Source organism: Hypanus sabinus, chromosome 2, assembly GCF_030144855.1.
Source record: "Hypanus sabinus isolate sHypSab1 chromosome 2, sHypSab1.hap1, whole genome shotgun sequence".
Taxonomy (NCBI): domain Eukaryota; kingdom Metazoa; phylum Chordata; class Chondrichthyes; order Myliobatiformes; family Dasyatidae; genus Hypanus; species Hypanus sabinus.
The window spans coordinates 21,203,358-21,222,045 of NC_082707.1; the positions used below are offsets into that span (position 1 = coordinate 21,203,358).

The 18,688-nt window shown below is 43.4% G+C and overlaps 1 protein-coding gene across 1 annotated transcript in view; it reads left to right on the top strand.

Annotated features, from left to right (window-relative positions):
- Nucleotides 1–18,688, top strand: part of LOC132406881 (glutamate-rich protein 6-like) — a 79,741-nt gene that overhangs the window by 33,431 nt on the left and 27,622 nt on the right. The window contains exons 5-9 of the mRNA XM_059992985.1: nt 3,108–3,175; nt 4,864–4,998; nt 8,783–8,860; nt 10,979–11,071; nt 16,166–16,326. Coding sequence (XP_059848968.1) covers nt 3,108–3,175; nt 4,864–4,998; nt 8,783–8,860; nt 10,979–11,071; nt 16,166–16,326 — 535 coding nt within the window. The remainder of the gene's footprint in view (nt 1–3,107; nt 3,176–4,863; nt 4,999–8,782; nt 8,861–10,978; nt 11,072–16,165; nt 16,327–18,688) is intronic.

The window sequence follows — 18,688 nt, forward strand, 5'->3', positions numbered from 1 at the left end:
ACCTTTCACACTGTTACATCTTCAGCCCCTTGTTCCACCTGCACTTCAATACATCAACATAAGAATTTTTTCAGTCTGACGGTGGTAAATCTGTGGAATTTGTACCACAGGTGGTTGTGCCATTGACTGTATTTAAGGGGGAGGTTGATAGGTTCTTGATAAGTTGGGTATTTATGGTTGCAGGCAAAGTAGTAGGATGTGGTTCAGAGGGAAATAGGTTAGCCATGATCAACTGACAGATCAGAATTGATGGACTGAATGGTCAAATTCTGCTCCAACATTATGGTCTATAAACCTGTAACCTTCCTAATGCAACCTGAGTGTAATTTTCTCTTCGGTGTGATTTTCCACTACAAAGTTATGTTTGCTGGCCATATCCAACTTCATGAAGTGATGACAGCAACTAACACTGTGACAGAATAATGTGAACAGTCTTCGTGACTATCGCCCAGTAGCACTCATATCAACAGTGATGAAATGCTTTGAGAGGTTGGTTATGACTAGACTGAACTGTCTCAGCAAGGACCTGGGCTCATTGCAATTTTCCTATCATCACAATAGGTCAATGGCAGACACAATCTCCGTGGCTCTCCACCTAAACAACACAAGCACCTACGTCAGGATGCTGTTCATCGACTATATCTCAGCATTTAATACCACAATTCCCACAATCCTAATTGAGAAGTTGCAGAACCTGGGCCTCTGTACCTCCCTCTGTAATTGGATCCTCATCTTCCTAACCGGAAGACTACAATCTGTACAGATTGGATATAACATATCCTCCTCACTGACAATCAACACTGGTGCACCTCAGGGGACTTCAGGAAGGGTAAGGCAAAGGAAAACATACCAATCATAGAGGGATCAGAAGTGGGGAGAGTGAGCAGCTTCAAGTTCCTGGGTGTCAAGATCTCTGAGGATCTAACCTGGTCCCAGCATAATGATGTAGTCATAAAGAAGGCAAGGCAGCGGCTATACTTAATTAGAAGTTTGAAGTGATTTGGCATGTCAACAAATACACTCAAAAACTTCTATAGTTGCACCGTGGAGAGCATTCTGACAGGCTGCATCACTGTCTGTTATGGGGGTTGGGGGTGCTACTGCACAGGACCGAAAGAAGCTGTTGAAGATTGTAAATCTAGTCAACTCCATCTTGGGTACTAGCCTACAAAGTATCCAGGACAGCTTTAGGAAGCAGTGTCTCAGAAAGGCAGCGTCCATTATTAAGGACCTCCAGCACCCAGGGCATGCACTTTTCTCACTGTTACCATCAGGTAGGAGATACAGAAGCCTGAAGGCACACACTCAGTGATTCAGGAACAGCTTCTTCCCCTCTGCCATCCAATTCCTAAATGGACATTGAAGCTTTGGACACTACTTCACTTTTTTAATATACAGTATTTCTGCTTTTGCACATTTTTTTAAATAACCTATTCAATATACATAATTGATTTACTTGTTTATTTATTATGGGTTTTTTTTCTCTCTCTCTCTGCTAGATTATGTGTTGCATTGAACTGCTGCTGCTAAATTAACAAATTTCATGTCACATGCAGGTGATAATAAACCTGATTCTGATTCTAATTACGCGCAGGAGGGAGGGGAGCTGGCGGGGTGGGGGGGACTTTGGGGTTGTAATGTTTAACTGCCATTCATTCTTTGGGGGCACTTCTCTGTTTTCATGGATGGTTGCAAAGAAAAGGCATTTCAGGATGTATATTGTATACATTTCTCTGACATATGTACCTTTGAAATCTTTGAGATTCACCACCTTAACTAAAGCAACTTCCTCAAGTGCTAGTCAAATGTACCCACATGTGCTTGACTAATCTGGAATTTTTTGAGGATGTAACTATGAAAATGGACAAGGGAGAGCCAGTGGATGTAGTGTACCTGGACTTTCAGATAACCTTTGATAAGGTCCCACATAGGAGATCCGTGGGCAAAATTAGAGCTCATGATATTGGTAGGGTACTGACATGGATAGAAAATTGGTTGGCATACAGGAAACAAAGAGTAGGGATTACCGGGTCCTTTTCAGAATGGCAGGCAGTGACTAGTGGGGTACCGCAAGGCTTGGTGGTAGGACGGCAGCTATTTACAATATACGTTAATGATTTTGATGAAGGGATTAATAGTAACATTAGCAAATTTGCAGATGACACAAAGCTGGGTGGCAGTGTGAAATATGAAGAGAATGTTAGGAAAATGCAGGGTGACTTGGACAGGTTAGGTGAGTGGGCAGATGCAGTTTATTGTTGATAAATGTGAGGTTATCCACTTTGGTGGCAAGAACAGGAAGGCAGATTACTATCTGAATGGTGTCAAGTTAGGAAAAGGGGAAGTACAATGAGATCTGGGTGTCTTTGTTCATCAGTCACTGAAAGTAAGCATGCAGGTACAGCAGGCAGTGAAGAAAGCTAATGGCATGTTGGCCTTTATAACAAGGGGAGTTGAGTATAGGAGCAAAGAGGTCCTTCTGCAGTTGTACAGGGCCCTGGTGAGACCACGCCTGGAGTATTGTGTTCCGTTTTGGTCTCCAAATTTGAGGGAAGACATTCTTGCTATTGAGGGAGTGCAGCATAGGTTCACAAGGTTAATTCCTGGGATGGCAGGACTGTCATATGTTGAAAGATTGGAGCGACTGGGCTTGTATACACTGGAATTAGAAGGATGAGAGAGGATCTGATTGAAACATATAAGTTTAATAAGGAATTGGACACGCTTGGACTTGACCTGACTAGAGGCAGGAAACATGTTCCCGATGTTGGGGGAGTCCTGAACCAGAGGCTACAATTTAACAATAAGGGGTGGGCCATTTAGAATGGAGTTGAGGAAAAACTTTTTCACCCAGAGAGTTGTGGATCTATGGAATGCTCTGCCTCAGAAGACAGTGGAGGCCAATTCTCTGGATGCATTCAAGAAAGAGTTAGATAGAGCTCTTAAAGATAGCGGAGTCAAGGGATATGGGAAGAAGGCAGGAACAGGGTACTGATTGTGGATGATCAGCCATGATCATAGTGAATTGTGATTTGCTGGCTTGAAGGGCCAAATTGCCTACTCCTGCACCTATTGTCTATTGACTGAATATTCTGCATTCGTTTCAGAAAAGGACAGTGATCTTACTGTCTCAACCTCAAAAGGGAGCCTTGAGAACCTCATTGTTCAAACTGAGGTATGACATCTCCTTCTACCTTAGGCCACAAACTTATTAATCACTCCTGTTGTGAACACTTTCTGGAGGTCCAAGATAATTTATGCTCCGCGACTGCTGGACTAAATGTATAAATGTAGGAGGGGACTATGTTGAAAAATAAATGTGCTAGGTTTTCTAAAATTGACTCCTTTCCCTTAGGCCACAAACTTATCAATCACCCCCGTACAGTGAAATGAATTGTTTGCATTAACGACCAACACAAACTAAGGAAGTGCTGGGGGCAAATGTCGCCACACATTTCGCCATCAATGTAGCATGTCCAGCAGAACAACACAAACAGCAACAACATCAAAACAAAACAACAAAAGCAAAACAAGTCCCTTCCCCCCCCCCCCCACCCACTCCCTCACAGGCACAGACAGGTCTCCTACTCCAGTGTAGGCTGCTTCTGGGCCCCTGACCTCAAGCTGTTGGCCCCAGCCTGTCAGATTCACAGATGTTAGTCTACCACCCTCCAGACAGATCAACACGGTACAGTGCCTGCTGGGAGTACAGCACTCCTCAGATAGAGACACTGATCTGTAGCATGTTGTAGGCTTTCACTGTGTATCTCAGATAAACATAAACTCCTGAGAAGGCATTGATGCACCATCAATAGCTCTCGGAGACGTGAGGCGAGATATAGGCTTTTATTGGCTGGAAGAAAGAACAAGCAGCAATTGACCACCACACTACATCCTGGAGACTGAGGCCGGGGCGGTGTCTCCAATCACCTTTATACCAGGGTCCGTGGGAGGAGCCACAGGAGCAGTCAGCGGGGGGGCATGTCCAGACAGGTATATGTAGTTCACCACAGGCATACAGGCTACAACTGCTCCCCCTGGTTGGAATACAATGTGGACTTCATGTCCCCTGAAGTAATACAGATGTGATCAGTTCCCTGAAACACTGCAGGCCACCGAGGGTATTTTTGCAGTCCTCAGCTGCTGTAGCCCATCCACTTCAGGGTTTCATGGGTTGTACAGTCAGAGAAGATCTTCTGTACGCCACTGTTGTCAGCTTGAATCAGTCTGCTGTTCTCTGAATTCCCTCGTTAATGAGGCGTTTTCGCCCACAGAAATGCTGCTCATCTGATGGGTTTTTTTTTGTTCCCCCACCATTTTGTATAAACTCCAAAAACTGCTGTGTGTGAATATCCCAGGTGATCAGCAGTTTCTGAGATACTGAAACTACCCTGTCTGGCACCAACAATCATTCCACAGTCACAGTCATTTAGATCACATTTCTTCCCCATTCTGAGGTTGGTCTGAACAACAACCTGAACCTCTTGACCATGTCTGCATACTTTTTTGCATTGAGTTGCTGCCACGCGATTCGCTGATTAGATATTTGCATAACGCACAGGTGCACCTAATAAAGCAGCCACTGACAGTATTTGCGAGTAAAATAGATATTTACTTAATCAATGAGTCCTTAACTGGGTGAAGCTATATTTGATTTGTGAGAGTAAATTTGTGTTGATTTGAGCTGTCTATAATGGTCACTCGGGTAGAATACGGGTAATGTCCAAGAAGAAGGTATGTTACAGTGACAAGTGCAGCCTGCTGAAGTTTTCATTTGGATTTGATCAAAGGCACCCACTGTTATTATACTGCTTAGTCTCCTCATTGCTTTTTATTAATATTAACTATTTTTCTTTTTTTAAGTTTATTGATGAACTAAAACCTGGCAGGTTTGGATCATGTCTTTACACGCTGCCCAGTGTTGGACTCCCTACTATTTTGGCTTATAAATATGAGTCCAGAGAGAAGCCAATAGACTTCAAAGCTTTAAGCCCAGAGGTACTTCATTTTCATGATCATCTCAGCATACAATTGTATGGAATTAAATTTTAGTTGTTGACATTGCCCAGTAGATGATGCTATATTAGTTGAACTAAATGTGAGGAATTAATTCCTTGTATGTAAGAGAGAGACAATTATTAAATTGTTTATCTCCATATTTATGCACTATTTGTAACCTACAGACAGACGGACAGCCATACTTTATTGATCCTGAGGGAAATTGGGTTTCATTACAGCTGCACCAAGAATAGTGTAGAAATACAGCAATATAAAACCATAAATAATTAAATAATAATAAGTAAATTATTCCAAATGGAAATAAGTCCAGGACCAGTCTATTGGCTCAGGGTGTCTGACGCTCCGAGGGAGGAGTTGTAAAGTTTGATGGCCACAGGCAGGAATGACTTCCTATGACGCTCAGTGTTGCATCTCGGTGGAATGAGTCTCTGGCTGAATGTACTCCTGTGCCTAACCAGTATATTATGGAGTGGATGGGAGACATTGTCCAAGATGGTATGCTAATTTATAATAATTTTATGCCCTCGTGCTGTACTGGTGCCACAAAACATATATTTCACGTAATATGATAAGAGGCATAAGATGAATGGGTAGGCAGAGGTCTTTTACACGGGTTGGAATTGGCTTCTAGCGGGGGCATCATTTTAAGGTGATTGGAGGAAAGTATAAGGGAGACATGTTTTTTACAAAGAGAGTGATGAGTGCACGGCATGAGTTGGCAGGGGAGTTAGTAGAGGCAGATCTATTAGCAACAGAGCATAGAATATTATAGCACAGTACAGACCCTTCAGCCCACAATGTTGTGCCAACCTTTTAACCTACTCTAATAGGCACATGAATGATAGAGAAATGGAGGGCTATGTTGGAGGGAAGGGTCAGATTGATGTTAAGGTAGGTTAAAAGGTTGGCACGACATTGGGAGCCAAAGGGCCTGTACTGTGCTATAATATTTTATGCTCTATTGCTAGTAGATCTGATTCGGGTTGGAATCTGAGCCCTGGCGACAAAGCCAGAATTTATTAAGGTAATTGAGTTGAGCCTCTTTACACCTGAACTTAATTCCTTATTCCTATATTCATAGGCTCTCATAACTTGCTACACTTGCATGTTGGCCTGTTGAACCCAGGATGTTCTGTGTCAGAGGCAAGAGTGCCCCCATTACGCTCAGACTGGTATCAATATTCAAAGGGTCAAAGGTTCATTTTATTGTCAATGTATGCATGTACAAGTCTGATGTTTGTCTTCTCCAGATAACCATGAAATGCAGAAAAACCATGGGTGTTGTTGAAATAAAAGGCATCAACCTCCCACCCCCCCCAGATGAAAAGGAAAAAACTCACAACCGCCAAAGCACCCCCCACCCCTTCCCTCGCACAAACATCTAACATCGCCCATGTGGAAAACGGCAGCTAGAGCATCCAAAACCCCAACCCCCTCCCTCACAGAAAGAAGCAATAATAACATCAAACCCTCGCTCACACAGAAAAACACCAACAAGGATATCAGACCCCAAATCCCCATCTCCTCACAAAAAGTAACATATTACCCACCCACAAATCATGTACATATTATGTAATTCCATAATGCAGTTTTAAACCAAGTTGCTGCATCCAATATAATTTGAGTCTCCTTGTCCAAACCTAAAGCGAAGTTGAGGTGAGTGATCTTGTATTCATGTTTCCAATGTGACTGTGTATTTGTTGCTTTCTGACAGGGAAAAATAACTTAGATATACCAGGTAACAAACTATTAATTTGGTCCCATTCACAACACTGATGGAGCATAATTACAATGAGCATGAAAGTACTAAAATACCTTACCTCCTCCTGTAGGAGAAATTCAATGTTCTAAAGTACATGTTGCAGGCTAGAATTTCTGCTTTTGCACCCAGAAATTCATTTGGCTTTTAGAAATTGTTTCCATTCAAACGTATTGTGAGAAAAAGATATGTGGCAGGAACCAGGGCAATTTGAATGTGTTTTAGTGAGAATTCCTTTAAAGAAATATTCCTTGATATGTCTAAGAGTGATAACCTTGTGCAGTTTGAATTCAGTAACATCTTTCTCAGTATCTATTCATGTAGTTCAACGCTATGTCTTTAAAAACAGAGCAATTTAAACAAAACCTAGAATGCTAGAAACATTCAACAGGTCAGGCAGCACCTGGGGAGAGAGAAGCAGGTAACAGCTGAGGTCAGCAATCTTTCCTAAGAGGTGAGAGGTGGAAACGAGTAAGGCTAGCCAACAGGGCTCTGGTGAAAGCCAGAGACGGGAGACGGGAGATCATCAGTGTCTTATGCTCCACTGGAGCTAAGGGCCCAAGAAAAAGAAGAACCCTTCATAATAACCCTAAAATTGACTGTTTCTTTGTGTTTCCAAAGTTATCAACAGAGCAAGAGAGCACAGTAGTAAATCAAATCAATTAAAATAAACAAGATAGTTTAATAATCTCTGGGAGACAAATATAAGGAATTTCCTTTTGGAGATGATCTTCACACAATGGCCACTGGAAAGCCCCCCTATTTTCCATTGGTGTTGTATCGGAACAATACCCAATCTCTGCTACTCATTCTAATCCCTGTCCGTGGGGCAAATTCCCAGGGAAAATATATTTTTTAACATGGTAGTGCACAAGAGGTGATTCCAGATTGTTAGCTTCCCAACAAGGGTGGAATTGGCAAGGAGGTTACAGTGACATGAGCTATACTCGCCTGGGGCACATTGGGTCAAATGACTGTAGTGCTTCATTCCTAGCTCTTTGGCCTCTGCAAGAATTTGCTCCCAAATTAGTATGTCATTCCAATGGAGTTACTCATCTGTCCATGTCTCACAAGATTCATGGTTCATAGTTTGATTGCCAGACCAGATAACATTCGAGGGTAGACTCTACACTCAGTAGCCACTTTATAAGGTACCTCCTGTATCTATTAAACTGGCCACTGAGAGTATGTTTGTTGTCTTCTGCTGCTGTAGCTCATCCACTTTGTTTGGGCCTACGTGTTCAGAGATGCTCTTCTGCACACCACTGTTGTAACACGTGGCTGTTTGAAGTTACTGTCACTTTCCAGTCAGTTTGAGCTAGTCTGGCCACTCTTCTCTTTTTTTTTTCATTAGCAAGGCATTTTCATCCACAGCAAAACCTCTTACTATTTATTTTTAGTTTTTCGCCCCATTCTCTGTAAACTCTAGAGCTGGGGTTCCCCAAACGGGGGAACACAGACCCCTTGCTGAAATTTATTGGTCTATGGCATAGAAAAGGTTGTGAGCCTCCATTCTAGAGACTGTTGTGCGTGAAAATTGCAGGAGATCAGCAGTTCCTCAAACCACCCCATCTGGCGCCAACAATCAATCCATGGTCAAAGTCACTTAGATTGCATTTCTTCCCTATTCAGATTTTGCTCTGAACAACAACTGAACCTCTTGACCATATCTGCATGCTTTTATGAATTGAATTGCTGCCACATGATGGGCTGATTAGATATTTGCATTAACGAGCAGGTGTACAGGTATATCTAATAAAGTGGCCACTTAACGTAGACCAGGAATGGAAAGTTGCCTAGCCAACTTTACAATTCTCTATGCCCTAAGAGAAAAATAACTGAACTTACTAATTTTCAGTATAATGAAGCTGCTGGTAAAGTCAGCATTCTCCTGGCCTCCTTTGAGAAGGTGACTATGAGCCAACCTCCGGAGTAACTGAAATTGCAGATTTGGCGGATTACAGTGTTTATTTAAGTTCTTAATGATATTATACTCTTGTTTAGGTAACAGAGATCCAGTTACAGAAGGTTGCCGAATTTGAAGGTGCTGGACATTATTGGCTATGGAACAGGAATGGAGCAGTAAGTATAGATGCCGTGGATCTGAATTCAGAGAGCGGACGTTCACCTCAGCTCAGTACCTGAGTAACAGCACCAATAACTATCACCATTCTCTCAGTAATGTTTCACCCCTGAACCCATTCCAAGTTGGCAGGGTCTGATTCACAAGCCACTCCCCAGCTCTGTCAGACTGTTGGAGAAAGTTAGGGGAACAACAGTCACAACAAGGAAAATGACTTCTTCTGCTTCCTTTCCAGACCTGATGAAAGGTCTCAGCACGAAATGTCCACAGGACCATGAGATGTTGGAGCAGAATTAGGCCATTTGGTCTATTGAGTCTCTTCCGCCATTAAATCATGGCTGATCCATTTCCCTTTTGACCCCAATCTCCTGCCTTCTCCCCATATTCCTTCAGGCAGTGCTAATCAAGGATCAATCAATCTCTGCCTTAAATGTACCCAATGATTTGGCCTCCATTGCTGCCTGTGGCAACAAATTTCAAAGATTCACCACCTTCAGGCTAAAGAATATTAACTGTTTACTCCCCTGCATAGATGCTCCCTGAATTCCTGCAGCATTTTGTATGTGTTACTTTGGATTTCCAGCATCTGCAGAATCTCTTGTGTTTAGAATCAAAGGGCTCCTTTGCATTGTGCTGTCTTAACAACCTTTTTTTATGCCAGGGACCCATACCATTAACTGAGGGGTACGTAGATCACAGGTTGGGAACCCCCACTTTTCATGCGCCATTGATTTCAGAATGAAGTGTGTGGTCAGGAAAATGTTTCAAGAGCCAATTTTAACCCAGTAGGGACCGCCCTGATAACCATTTTCATAGAAACATAGAAAACCTACAGCGCATTACTGGCCCTTCAGCCCACAATGCTGTGCCGAACATGTACTTACTTTCAGTCACTTCAACATTTGTTTTCAAACTTAGGCGATAGTCCTGACAAAGGGTCTCAACCCAAAACGTCGACAGTGCTTCTCCCTATAGATGCTGTCTGGCCTGCTGCGTTCCACCAGCATTTTGTGTGTGTTGTTTGAATTTCCAGCATCTGCAGATTTCCTCGTGTTTGCTCAATAGTTTTCTCATCAGGGTTGGTGAGGCCGAAACTAGTGGGCACAGATACAAGATAAGAGGACAGAGGTTAAAAGAGAGGATCAAAACTAACTTCGAGAGAGGTAAAATTTGAAGGTGTGTTTCTCTGAACGGGAAGTTCAACACTTTGAGAATAGCAATCTTACTTCTTTTAATTGTTAATGGGATGAAGGGAAAAGCCACATTCTTTATCCATGTCTCATTTCCCTAGAGGGGATGGTGGAGAGGTGCCCCTTATCTGCTCAAGTCCATCAGGGACAGTCAGTGGCAGCATGCTGTGGGATAAGGAGTTCCAAAGCTTTTACCCAGTAATATGGTTACTTCCTGATGAAGGGTCTCAACCCGAAATTTGGACGTTCAGTTCCTCTCCGTAGATGCTGCCTGACCTACTGAGTTCCTCCATCATTTTGTCTGTGTCACTCTGGATTACAGGTATCTGCAGAATCTCTTGTGCTAATATAATTACTTCTTCCTTTGCTCCCGTGATTATGATCCAAAAATGGGATAGTACTTTAATGATTCAGTGGAGCTTCAGTACGGTGTGTCATTCGTACTCCATTGTAAGTCCTTAAGCTTGTTGCGCTACAGGCCCAGAATGTATTGAAGCAACAGGGTCCAGGTCCGAGAGTGAGGAGCGGCCCACTGTTTGGACGATTTGCATGCTAGGCCAGATAGGAAAGGCAGAGTTTTGGGACCAGAGGCAAGGGCTGGGCCAGTTCTGCTTGCTGCTCTGCCATGTTTACTCTGCTGCACTAAACTGAGGCTGAGGCAGCGGTCTGCTCTGCTGCTCTCGGCTTCATGTCCGTGGACTCACTTCCATTCTGAACGCTATTTCAGTACTTTTATTGTTTGCATGATGTTTGTTTTTCTCTGCATTTTAGGTATTCAGCAGTCTTGTTTTAATTTGTTTTGTGGCTGCCCTTAAGGAGACGAATCTCAAGGTTGAATATTGTGATACCAAATGCACTTTGTACTTTGAACTTTGCACTTTGTTGTAGAATTCAACACTCTGTTTACTCCCATGAATTTTCCTGCAGAAAACCAACGGATTTACTCACTGTCGGTTTTGTGGAAAAATTTTTAAGCCCCTACCTACACATGGGCAAATGAGTGGAGAGACATCCGAACTGGTGAGTAGATTGATAAGGTTATACAGCAGGGAAACAGGCCCTTTGGCCTAACTCATCCATGCCGGCCAAATGTCCATCTGCACTCATCCCATTCATAGATATTTGGCCCACGTCCCCTAAACCTTCCCTATCCATGTACTTGTCAAAATATCTTTTAAATGTACCTACTTCCAACAGATCTTCTGACAGCTTGTTTCATACATTCACTGAGCAGATCCACTTTAAAGTTCTTCCCTCACCTTAAACCCGTGACTCGGGGTAGAGTAGTTTTAGACAGGGGAAAAGGCTGCCACCATTCACCTGTTTGCACCCTTCATAATTTTATAAACCTCCATGTGATCACCGCTTGGCTGCTGCATTCCAAGTAAAAGGGCCCCAAGTTTAAGCTTAGTTGTCATTCAACCATACACGTGAATGCAGACAAACGAAACAGCGGTCCTGCCAGCAGTCACACACAGCGCATTGCACGTATAGCAGAATAAAAACATACACTTACCAAAAAAGTATAGCCCAGATCCCCGAGTGTCATGGCCTGTAGATTGGTGGAGCATGGGAAGCCGTTCAGGAGCCACGTTTCTGCAAGATCAAGCAGGCAGCTGCTCCCCATTGTGTACTGTACTAGTATAGCCGCAGATGAGTGCAACCCAGCCTGCCTTCCACTGAGCAACCACTGGAGGGCAGCACCGACGCTACGGGCCAGCACGGATCCCAGTCTATCCAGACTGTTAGAGCTCACACTGGCTGCATGGAATGCACGGCCAGGGGTAGTGATAGAGGCAGGTGCATCAGGGACATTTAGGGTAGCCACATAGATGAAAGAAATATGGAGGGCTATGTGTGAGTGCTAGATTGATCTTGGAGTAGTTTAAAAGGGTAGCACAACATTTTCAGTTGAAGGGCTGGTAATATGCTGTGCTATATTCTTTGTTTAAACCTCTACTCGCAGCAATATCCATGTGAATCTTCTGTGCAATGTTTGGTCTTGACGTTTTCCTTTTTTTTCCATTTGAGTATACAGGTATTCCCTGCTTTAAGAATATTCGCTTTACACCACTTTGCTTTTAAAAAAGACCTACATTAGTAACCTGCTTTCACACTACAAAGAGGATTTCCACTTTTACGAAAATTTTTCCCATATAAATTAATGGTTCCTTGCTTTACGCCATTTCGGCTTAAGAAAGGTTTCATAGGAACAGTCTACCTTTGTAAAGGGGGGGGGGAGTCCTGTATTTCTCAAGACCTCCAGTTTATTTATCCAGAGATGCGGCATGGTTACTGGCCCTTCGAGCCCAGTTACACCCATGTGACCAATCATCCTACTAACCTGTACGTCTTTGCAACGCGGGAGAAGCTGAAGCACCCGGACGTGGCCATGTGCAGAATGTACAGATACCTTACAGACAGCGGCCAATTGAATCCGCCTTGCTGTGATAGTGATACTCCAGCCACTATGCAACCATGCTGCCCCAAGTACTTCATTGAGTTTGATCATTTCAGTTTAATATCCAGTACGGTGCACAGTCTTAGACACATATGTATCGCTGGGGTGCATAAAACTTTTGTACAGGACTGTATTTGTCAAAGTGGAGTAGAGGGTAGCTGTGTAAATCTGGCGGGAGCAAAGGACATTGGGAATGACGAGGGTGGAGTGCCGCTGAAAGGGAGTGGGAGGGGTGCCAAGAGCAGAGGGTGGTGTGGGTGCAGACACACCCAACTCTGAGACACCAGGCGAGGTCATTTGATTCCAAACAGTTGGTTTATCAGTCATTACAGAATATCTCTCTGGTGCTTCCCACTCCCACCCCTCTGCCTTCCCCTTTTCCCAACCATGATTCCCCTCTCCCTTCTCCCTTCCCACTTCCAGGCCACAATGAGACCCACATCAGAATCGGGTTTATCATCACTCGCATTTGTCAGGAAATTTGTATTTTGCAGCAGCAATAGCAGAATAGTGCAATACATAAAATTACAGTACTATGCAAACGTCTTAGGCACCCCAGCTACATATATGTGCCCAAGACTTTTACACTGTCCTGTATCCTGAACTCCAAGAAGTACTTGAAGAGTAAACACCCCGCAGAGTAATGGTACAACACCCCGCAGAGTAATGGTACAACACCCGGCAGAGTAATGGTACAACACCCCGCAGGGTAATGGTACAACACCCCGCAGAGTAATGGTACAACACCCCGCAGGGTAATGGTACAACACCCCGCAGAGTAATGGTACAACACCCCGCAGAGTAATGGTACAACACCCCGCAGAGTAATGGTACAACACCCCGCAGAGTAATGGTACAACACCCCGCAGAGTAATGGTACAACACCCGGCAGAGTAATGGTACAACACCCCGCAGGGTTATGGTACAACACCCCGCAGAGTAATGGTACAACACCCCGCAGGGTAATGGTACAACACCCCGCAGGGTAATGGTACAACACCCCGCAGAGTAATGGTACAACACCCCGCAGGGTAATGGTACAACACCCTGCAGATTTTTTTTAATATACAAAATATCTTTATTACAAATTCGATGTTATATATACAAAACCATGACTAACGCAATTACTTCACTACAAATAGACATTTCACATTAAACCAATTTGTTTCCATCTCTGTCGATGATGGCAATAACCCCCCCCCCCCCCACCCCACCATGGTCGCCGTGGACTGCACGTGTTCCTTCTCAATATTTACCCGGGCACGAACATACCCCCTAAACATGGCCAGGCGGTCTGCCCGGGCAGATCCTCCCGCCACCCGTTTCCAAGGCTCAATGATGACTGTTTTCACCAGCCCCAGGAGCAAGTTGACAAGGACATTCTCATCTGTCCATGTCCCCTCCTCACTGGATGACCATATATAAATAGGGTGGGGCTAAAACGTAACCAGAAGGTGAGAAGCAGCCCACGCAGATATCAAAAAGGGGCTGCAGCCTCACACACTCCATGTACATGTAGTACACGGTCTCCTGCAGCCCGTAGAAGTGACATGCGGCTGGGAGATCAGTATACAAACTAAAGAACTTAATGCAGGGCACCCCTCTCTGCAGCACCCTCCAACCCAGATCCCCCAGGTGATCCTTCATAAAGGGACCTCCTCTGGGGACCCCCCTCACCTCCAGGTGGAAAGACTGACTGCCATGGCATGTTGGGATGGTGGACAAGGCCTAGAAAGTGGAAGATGTGGTGCAGCAGCCCACACAGATACCTCCTACTTGCATCCTTGAATGGGATTGTGGGTGTCGAGGAGAGATGGGTCAAGTTGTGAGGACTCGGCTCTCAGATAAGATTATGGGGCCTGGGCCCGACAAGCAGCTCATTCTGAGTCATTCCACGCACCTGAGCCGCACTGACATCCATTGAGGTAGGGCAAGGGTCAGTCAGGACTCCACCATCTTCCAGACTCTTAGTAGGTCCTGATAGAATCCTGTAGACTCTGCAAAGCAGCACGGCGGACGCCTGCCGGTGGTAACCGCATCTCTTCATGAAGACAGCAGCCCCTCCAGAGAAAGAATGTCATCTCATGTGCCACCTGGTGGGAGAGTGCTCAGCAAACAATCTCTGCAATCTCTGCAGGGTCCTGTTAGATTTTTCTAAGGTGCCATCTTGTTTTTTTGTTCTCCTTCTTCCTTTAGTTCATAATGTTCTGTATCTGGTCCTTTGTTTAAACTTTAACAGTATCGATCGTTGCATAATAAGTTCCACTCATTCTATGGACTCCTAAAAGAACCTGGGGATCAGAAAATCATTAAGATCCGACAATAACAGTAGAAATTATTCATAATTTACAGAGAACATAATCAGTAAAGCACCCAGCATTATCAAAGACTCCACCCATCCCATAACTCTCTTTGCTCTGCTCTCCATTTGGACAGAAAATACAGAATTCTTAAAGCATATATGACCAGTTTCAAGGACCACATCTACCCCACTGCTTTCAGACTATTGAACAGATTTTTTGTACAATGAGATGGACTCTGGGCCTCACGGTCTACCTCATTATGATCTTGCACCTTACTGTTTATCTGCACACAGCACTTTCCCTGTAGCTGTTACACTTTATTCTGCATTGTTGTTGCTTCATCCAGTTCTATCACAGTTCTATCTGTGTAGTTTTGTCTGTGACAGTGCACAAGGTAAGTTTTCGCCGTATCTTGATACATATGACAATAATAAATGCATACACTAGGCAAATCGAGGGAAGCATCATCCAAGGTAAAATTATTGTTTTTCAGGTCAGTTCAAAAATCTTTTCCTGTGTCTGCCTAATAAGTTCTTTATGTGATGGAGCTGAGAATATTTTTGCATGAGTCTGGTATTTTTTTAGAGATGGAGCATGACAACAGGCCCTTTTGGCCTAATGAGCTTGCACTGCCGGATTACAGACATGTTGGGTGTGCAAATGACATGTTCATCCTAGCAAATTTGGTAATGCAGTTAGAGCCACATATCTAGTTGTGTTGTCTGAAACAAAATGGAATCTGTATTGCACCAGAGTACTTTGCTAATAGTGTTCGAACAATATTATGCTGACGGAATCCAAGTCCTTGACAGACTGCAGACCAACAGATGAATTACTGGAAGAGTGCCAATTTCACAGATTAAGCAGTAGGACAGAATGCACTTTGCCCTTTAACTGAAGTGTCCGTAGCTAGCACTTGTGTATAAAGGAGAGACTATACTGTTTCCCCCCCCCCCCAAGGATATCACCACCTCTTGTGCAGTGCTAGTCTTCCCTTGCTACAAGTTAAATAAATGCACTTAGGATTGATCCACTCTGAATTCATTGTTGTTTATTATAAGACATAGCAAAAAGGTGCTCGGCACTCCAACGTCCTGAGAGCCCTTCAGGAGGTAGTCCTTCATCTCAAGAGCCTAATTCCGCAAACACCAATATGGTATTGAACAAGTAATATGTTTGTTGAGTATGACTGGGGATCAGTTTTGGTCAGGGATAACTTGCCTGTTCTTTTTTGAGATTGCAGAATCTGAACTAATGTGTCAACCTGAGAGACCAGGGTTTACTTTAATGTCATGTGTAATAAACAGTGACGGTTTTTGAACCTTTAGCATTGTGCAATTATTTTTCCAGCCCTTTTGCTGTAAGCAACATCAGGACTTGTTTGAGTTCCTAATGGACGAGGAGGAGCAACTGCACTTGAAGTTTCAATCGGAAGAGATTGATATCTCACCTCACCTGCCACATGGTAGTTTACTAGAAAGGCAACGAGCCAAGGAGAAAACGGCAATGAGGTAATTTATTGCTTGTGTGTACTGTGCAAAAGTCTTAGGCACATATATATGGCTAGGGTGCCTAAGACTTTTGCACAGTACTATATTTGTCAATGTGGAGCATTGATGTTGGAGCAAAGGATGTTGGGAAGATATATATAGTTCTGTATGTGTGCCTAAGACTTTTGCACAGTACTATATATTCTTCATAGTTTTGTTTAAATCTACCTAAAGTTCACAATGAATCAATCATCAATGATTCATTCAGTCACATTGGTGACAAGTGTCATGGCTAGATTGAGTGATTGCTCCATATTGGCTAACAATATGAGTGCCACTATAATGTAGCAGTTAGTGTGATGCTGTTACAGCGCAGAATGTCTGAGCTCAGAGTTCAATCCTGGCGGTCTCTGTAAGGACTCCCCGTGGAATGTGTGAGCTTTCTCCTGGTATTCCACTTTCACAGTCCAATGATGTACCAGTTGGTAGGTTGATAGGTAATTGAGAACTGTCCCATGATTAGGCAAGAGTTGAATCGGGGTTGTCAGTGGTTGCTGGGTAATTTTGGCTTGAAGAGCACTGTATCTCTAAATAGATAAATTCTGATTAATAGACTAATTTAACCCTCAACTGGAGTCTGGTTAAAGAGCAGTAAGAGATTGAACTGGAGTCTGCGAACAGAATTCACACACCAATTTAGAACACAGAACAATATAACAGAGGATCAGAATCAAATTTATTATCACTAATCTATATGATGTGACATTTGTTGTTTTGTAGCAGCAGTACAGTGAAAGACATAAAAATTACCACATGGTAAAGGTATTATGGTTATTATTTGATTGTTGGATTTATTGAAGATGCCTAAGAGAAAATGAATCTGAGGGTTGTATAAGGTGACGTACATACACCTTGATAATAATTTACTTTGAAATTACCATATCAATAGTGGAGAAGAAATAAAAAATGAGGTGGTGTCATGGACAGTTCAGAAATATGATGATGGAGGAAATGAGGCTGTTCTGTGGGTCTTCACACCCCTGGACTCCTGTTCTCCTTGTGGTTAAAGGTTACAGGTAGAAGGCAGGAGTATGGGGTTGAAAGGAATAATGAGTTGACCATGATTGAAGGCAGAACAGAATTGATGGGCTGAATGGCCTAATTCTGCTCCTGTACCTTATGGTCTTATCCTGTCTGATGATGGTGCTGAGGAGAGACTGTGTCTCAGATGGTGAGGTTCCTTACTGTTAGACAACAAAGTTTGTACCACACATGATGCTGAATGAAACTAAATCTCTTCTGTCTGTACCTAATCAATATCCTTCCCTTTCCTGCGTATTCCTGCATATAACAGCCTCTTAAATGCCACTATCCTGTCTGCTTCCACCACTATCCAGGGCAGCCCTTTAGGTTATGTGCCATTCTTGATGCAAAAAAAAACTTAACCCTGACATCTCCTTTAATTTCCCCTCTCACCTTAATGTACAGCCTCTAGTTCTTGACCTTTCTATCCTAACAGAAACGATTCTGGATGTCTATCTTATCAATGACTGTCATAATTTTATAAACTTCTAACATGATAATTAAAATCTGACTCCTGTTCACAAGAAATGGTGAGCATCTCAAGTTTAACTGCTGGTCTGTTCCAAGTTAACTTTCCAACCCTAATTTCAGAATGAGAATCAGGTTTATTATTACTGACATACACCACTAGGCAAAAGGCTTTGACAGGTATATAACCAGGCTGCCTAAGACTTTTGCACAGTACTGTAGTAATCTTATGTATTGCACTGTACTGCTGTCACCAAATATTTTTCATGACACATGTGAGTGATGATAAACCTGATTCTGATATGGGTCTCCATTGTGGACTGAGAGTGGGAAGGGGGCAAGGAGAGGGGAATCATGGTTGGGGAAAGGGGGAAGGGAGAGGGGAGGAGCGGGAAGCACCAGATACACATTTGTAATAACCAATAGACTAATTGTTTGGAATCACATCACCAGTGTCTCAGAGCTGGGTCTGTCTGCAACCTCTCTCTTTCCCCCACCACCGGCACACCTTCTCTGCCACCTGCCCCACACCCCCTCCCACAGTGCTCTACCCTCACCATTCCTAACATCCCTTGCTCCCACCAGATTTACAAATTCGTTCTCTGCTCCACGTTGAGAAAAACAGTACTGGGCAAAAGTCTTAGGCATCCTAGCTATATATATGTGCTTAAGACTTTGTACAGTATTGTGGATCATGAAATTTGTTGCCTTGTGCCAGCAATATAATCAAAACATAAAAAATTAAGTTACAATGAATGAATGACCGAATAGACATGTAGATTGCTAGATAACTATCGAGAACGTGGAATTGTAAGGTAATGTTTACTGATTC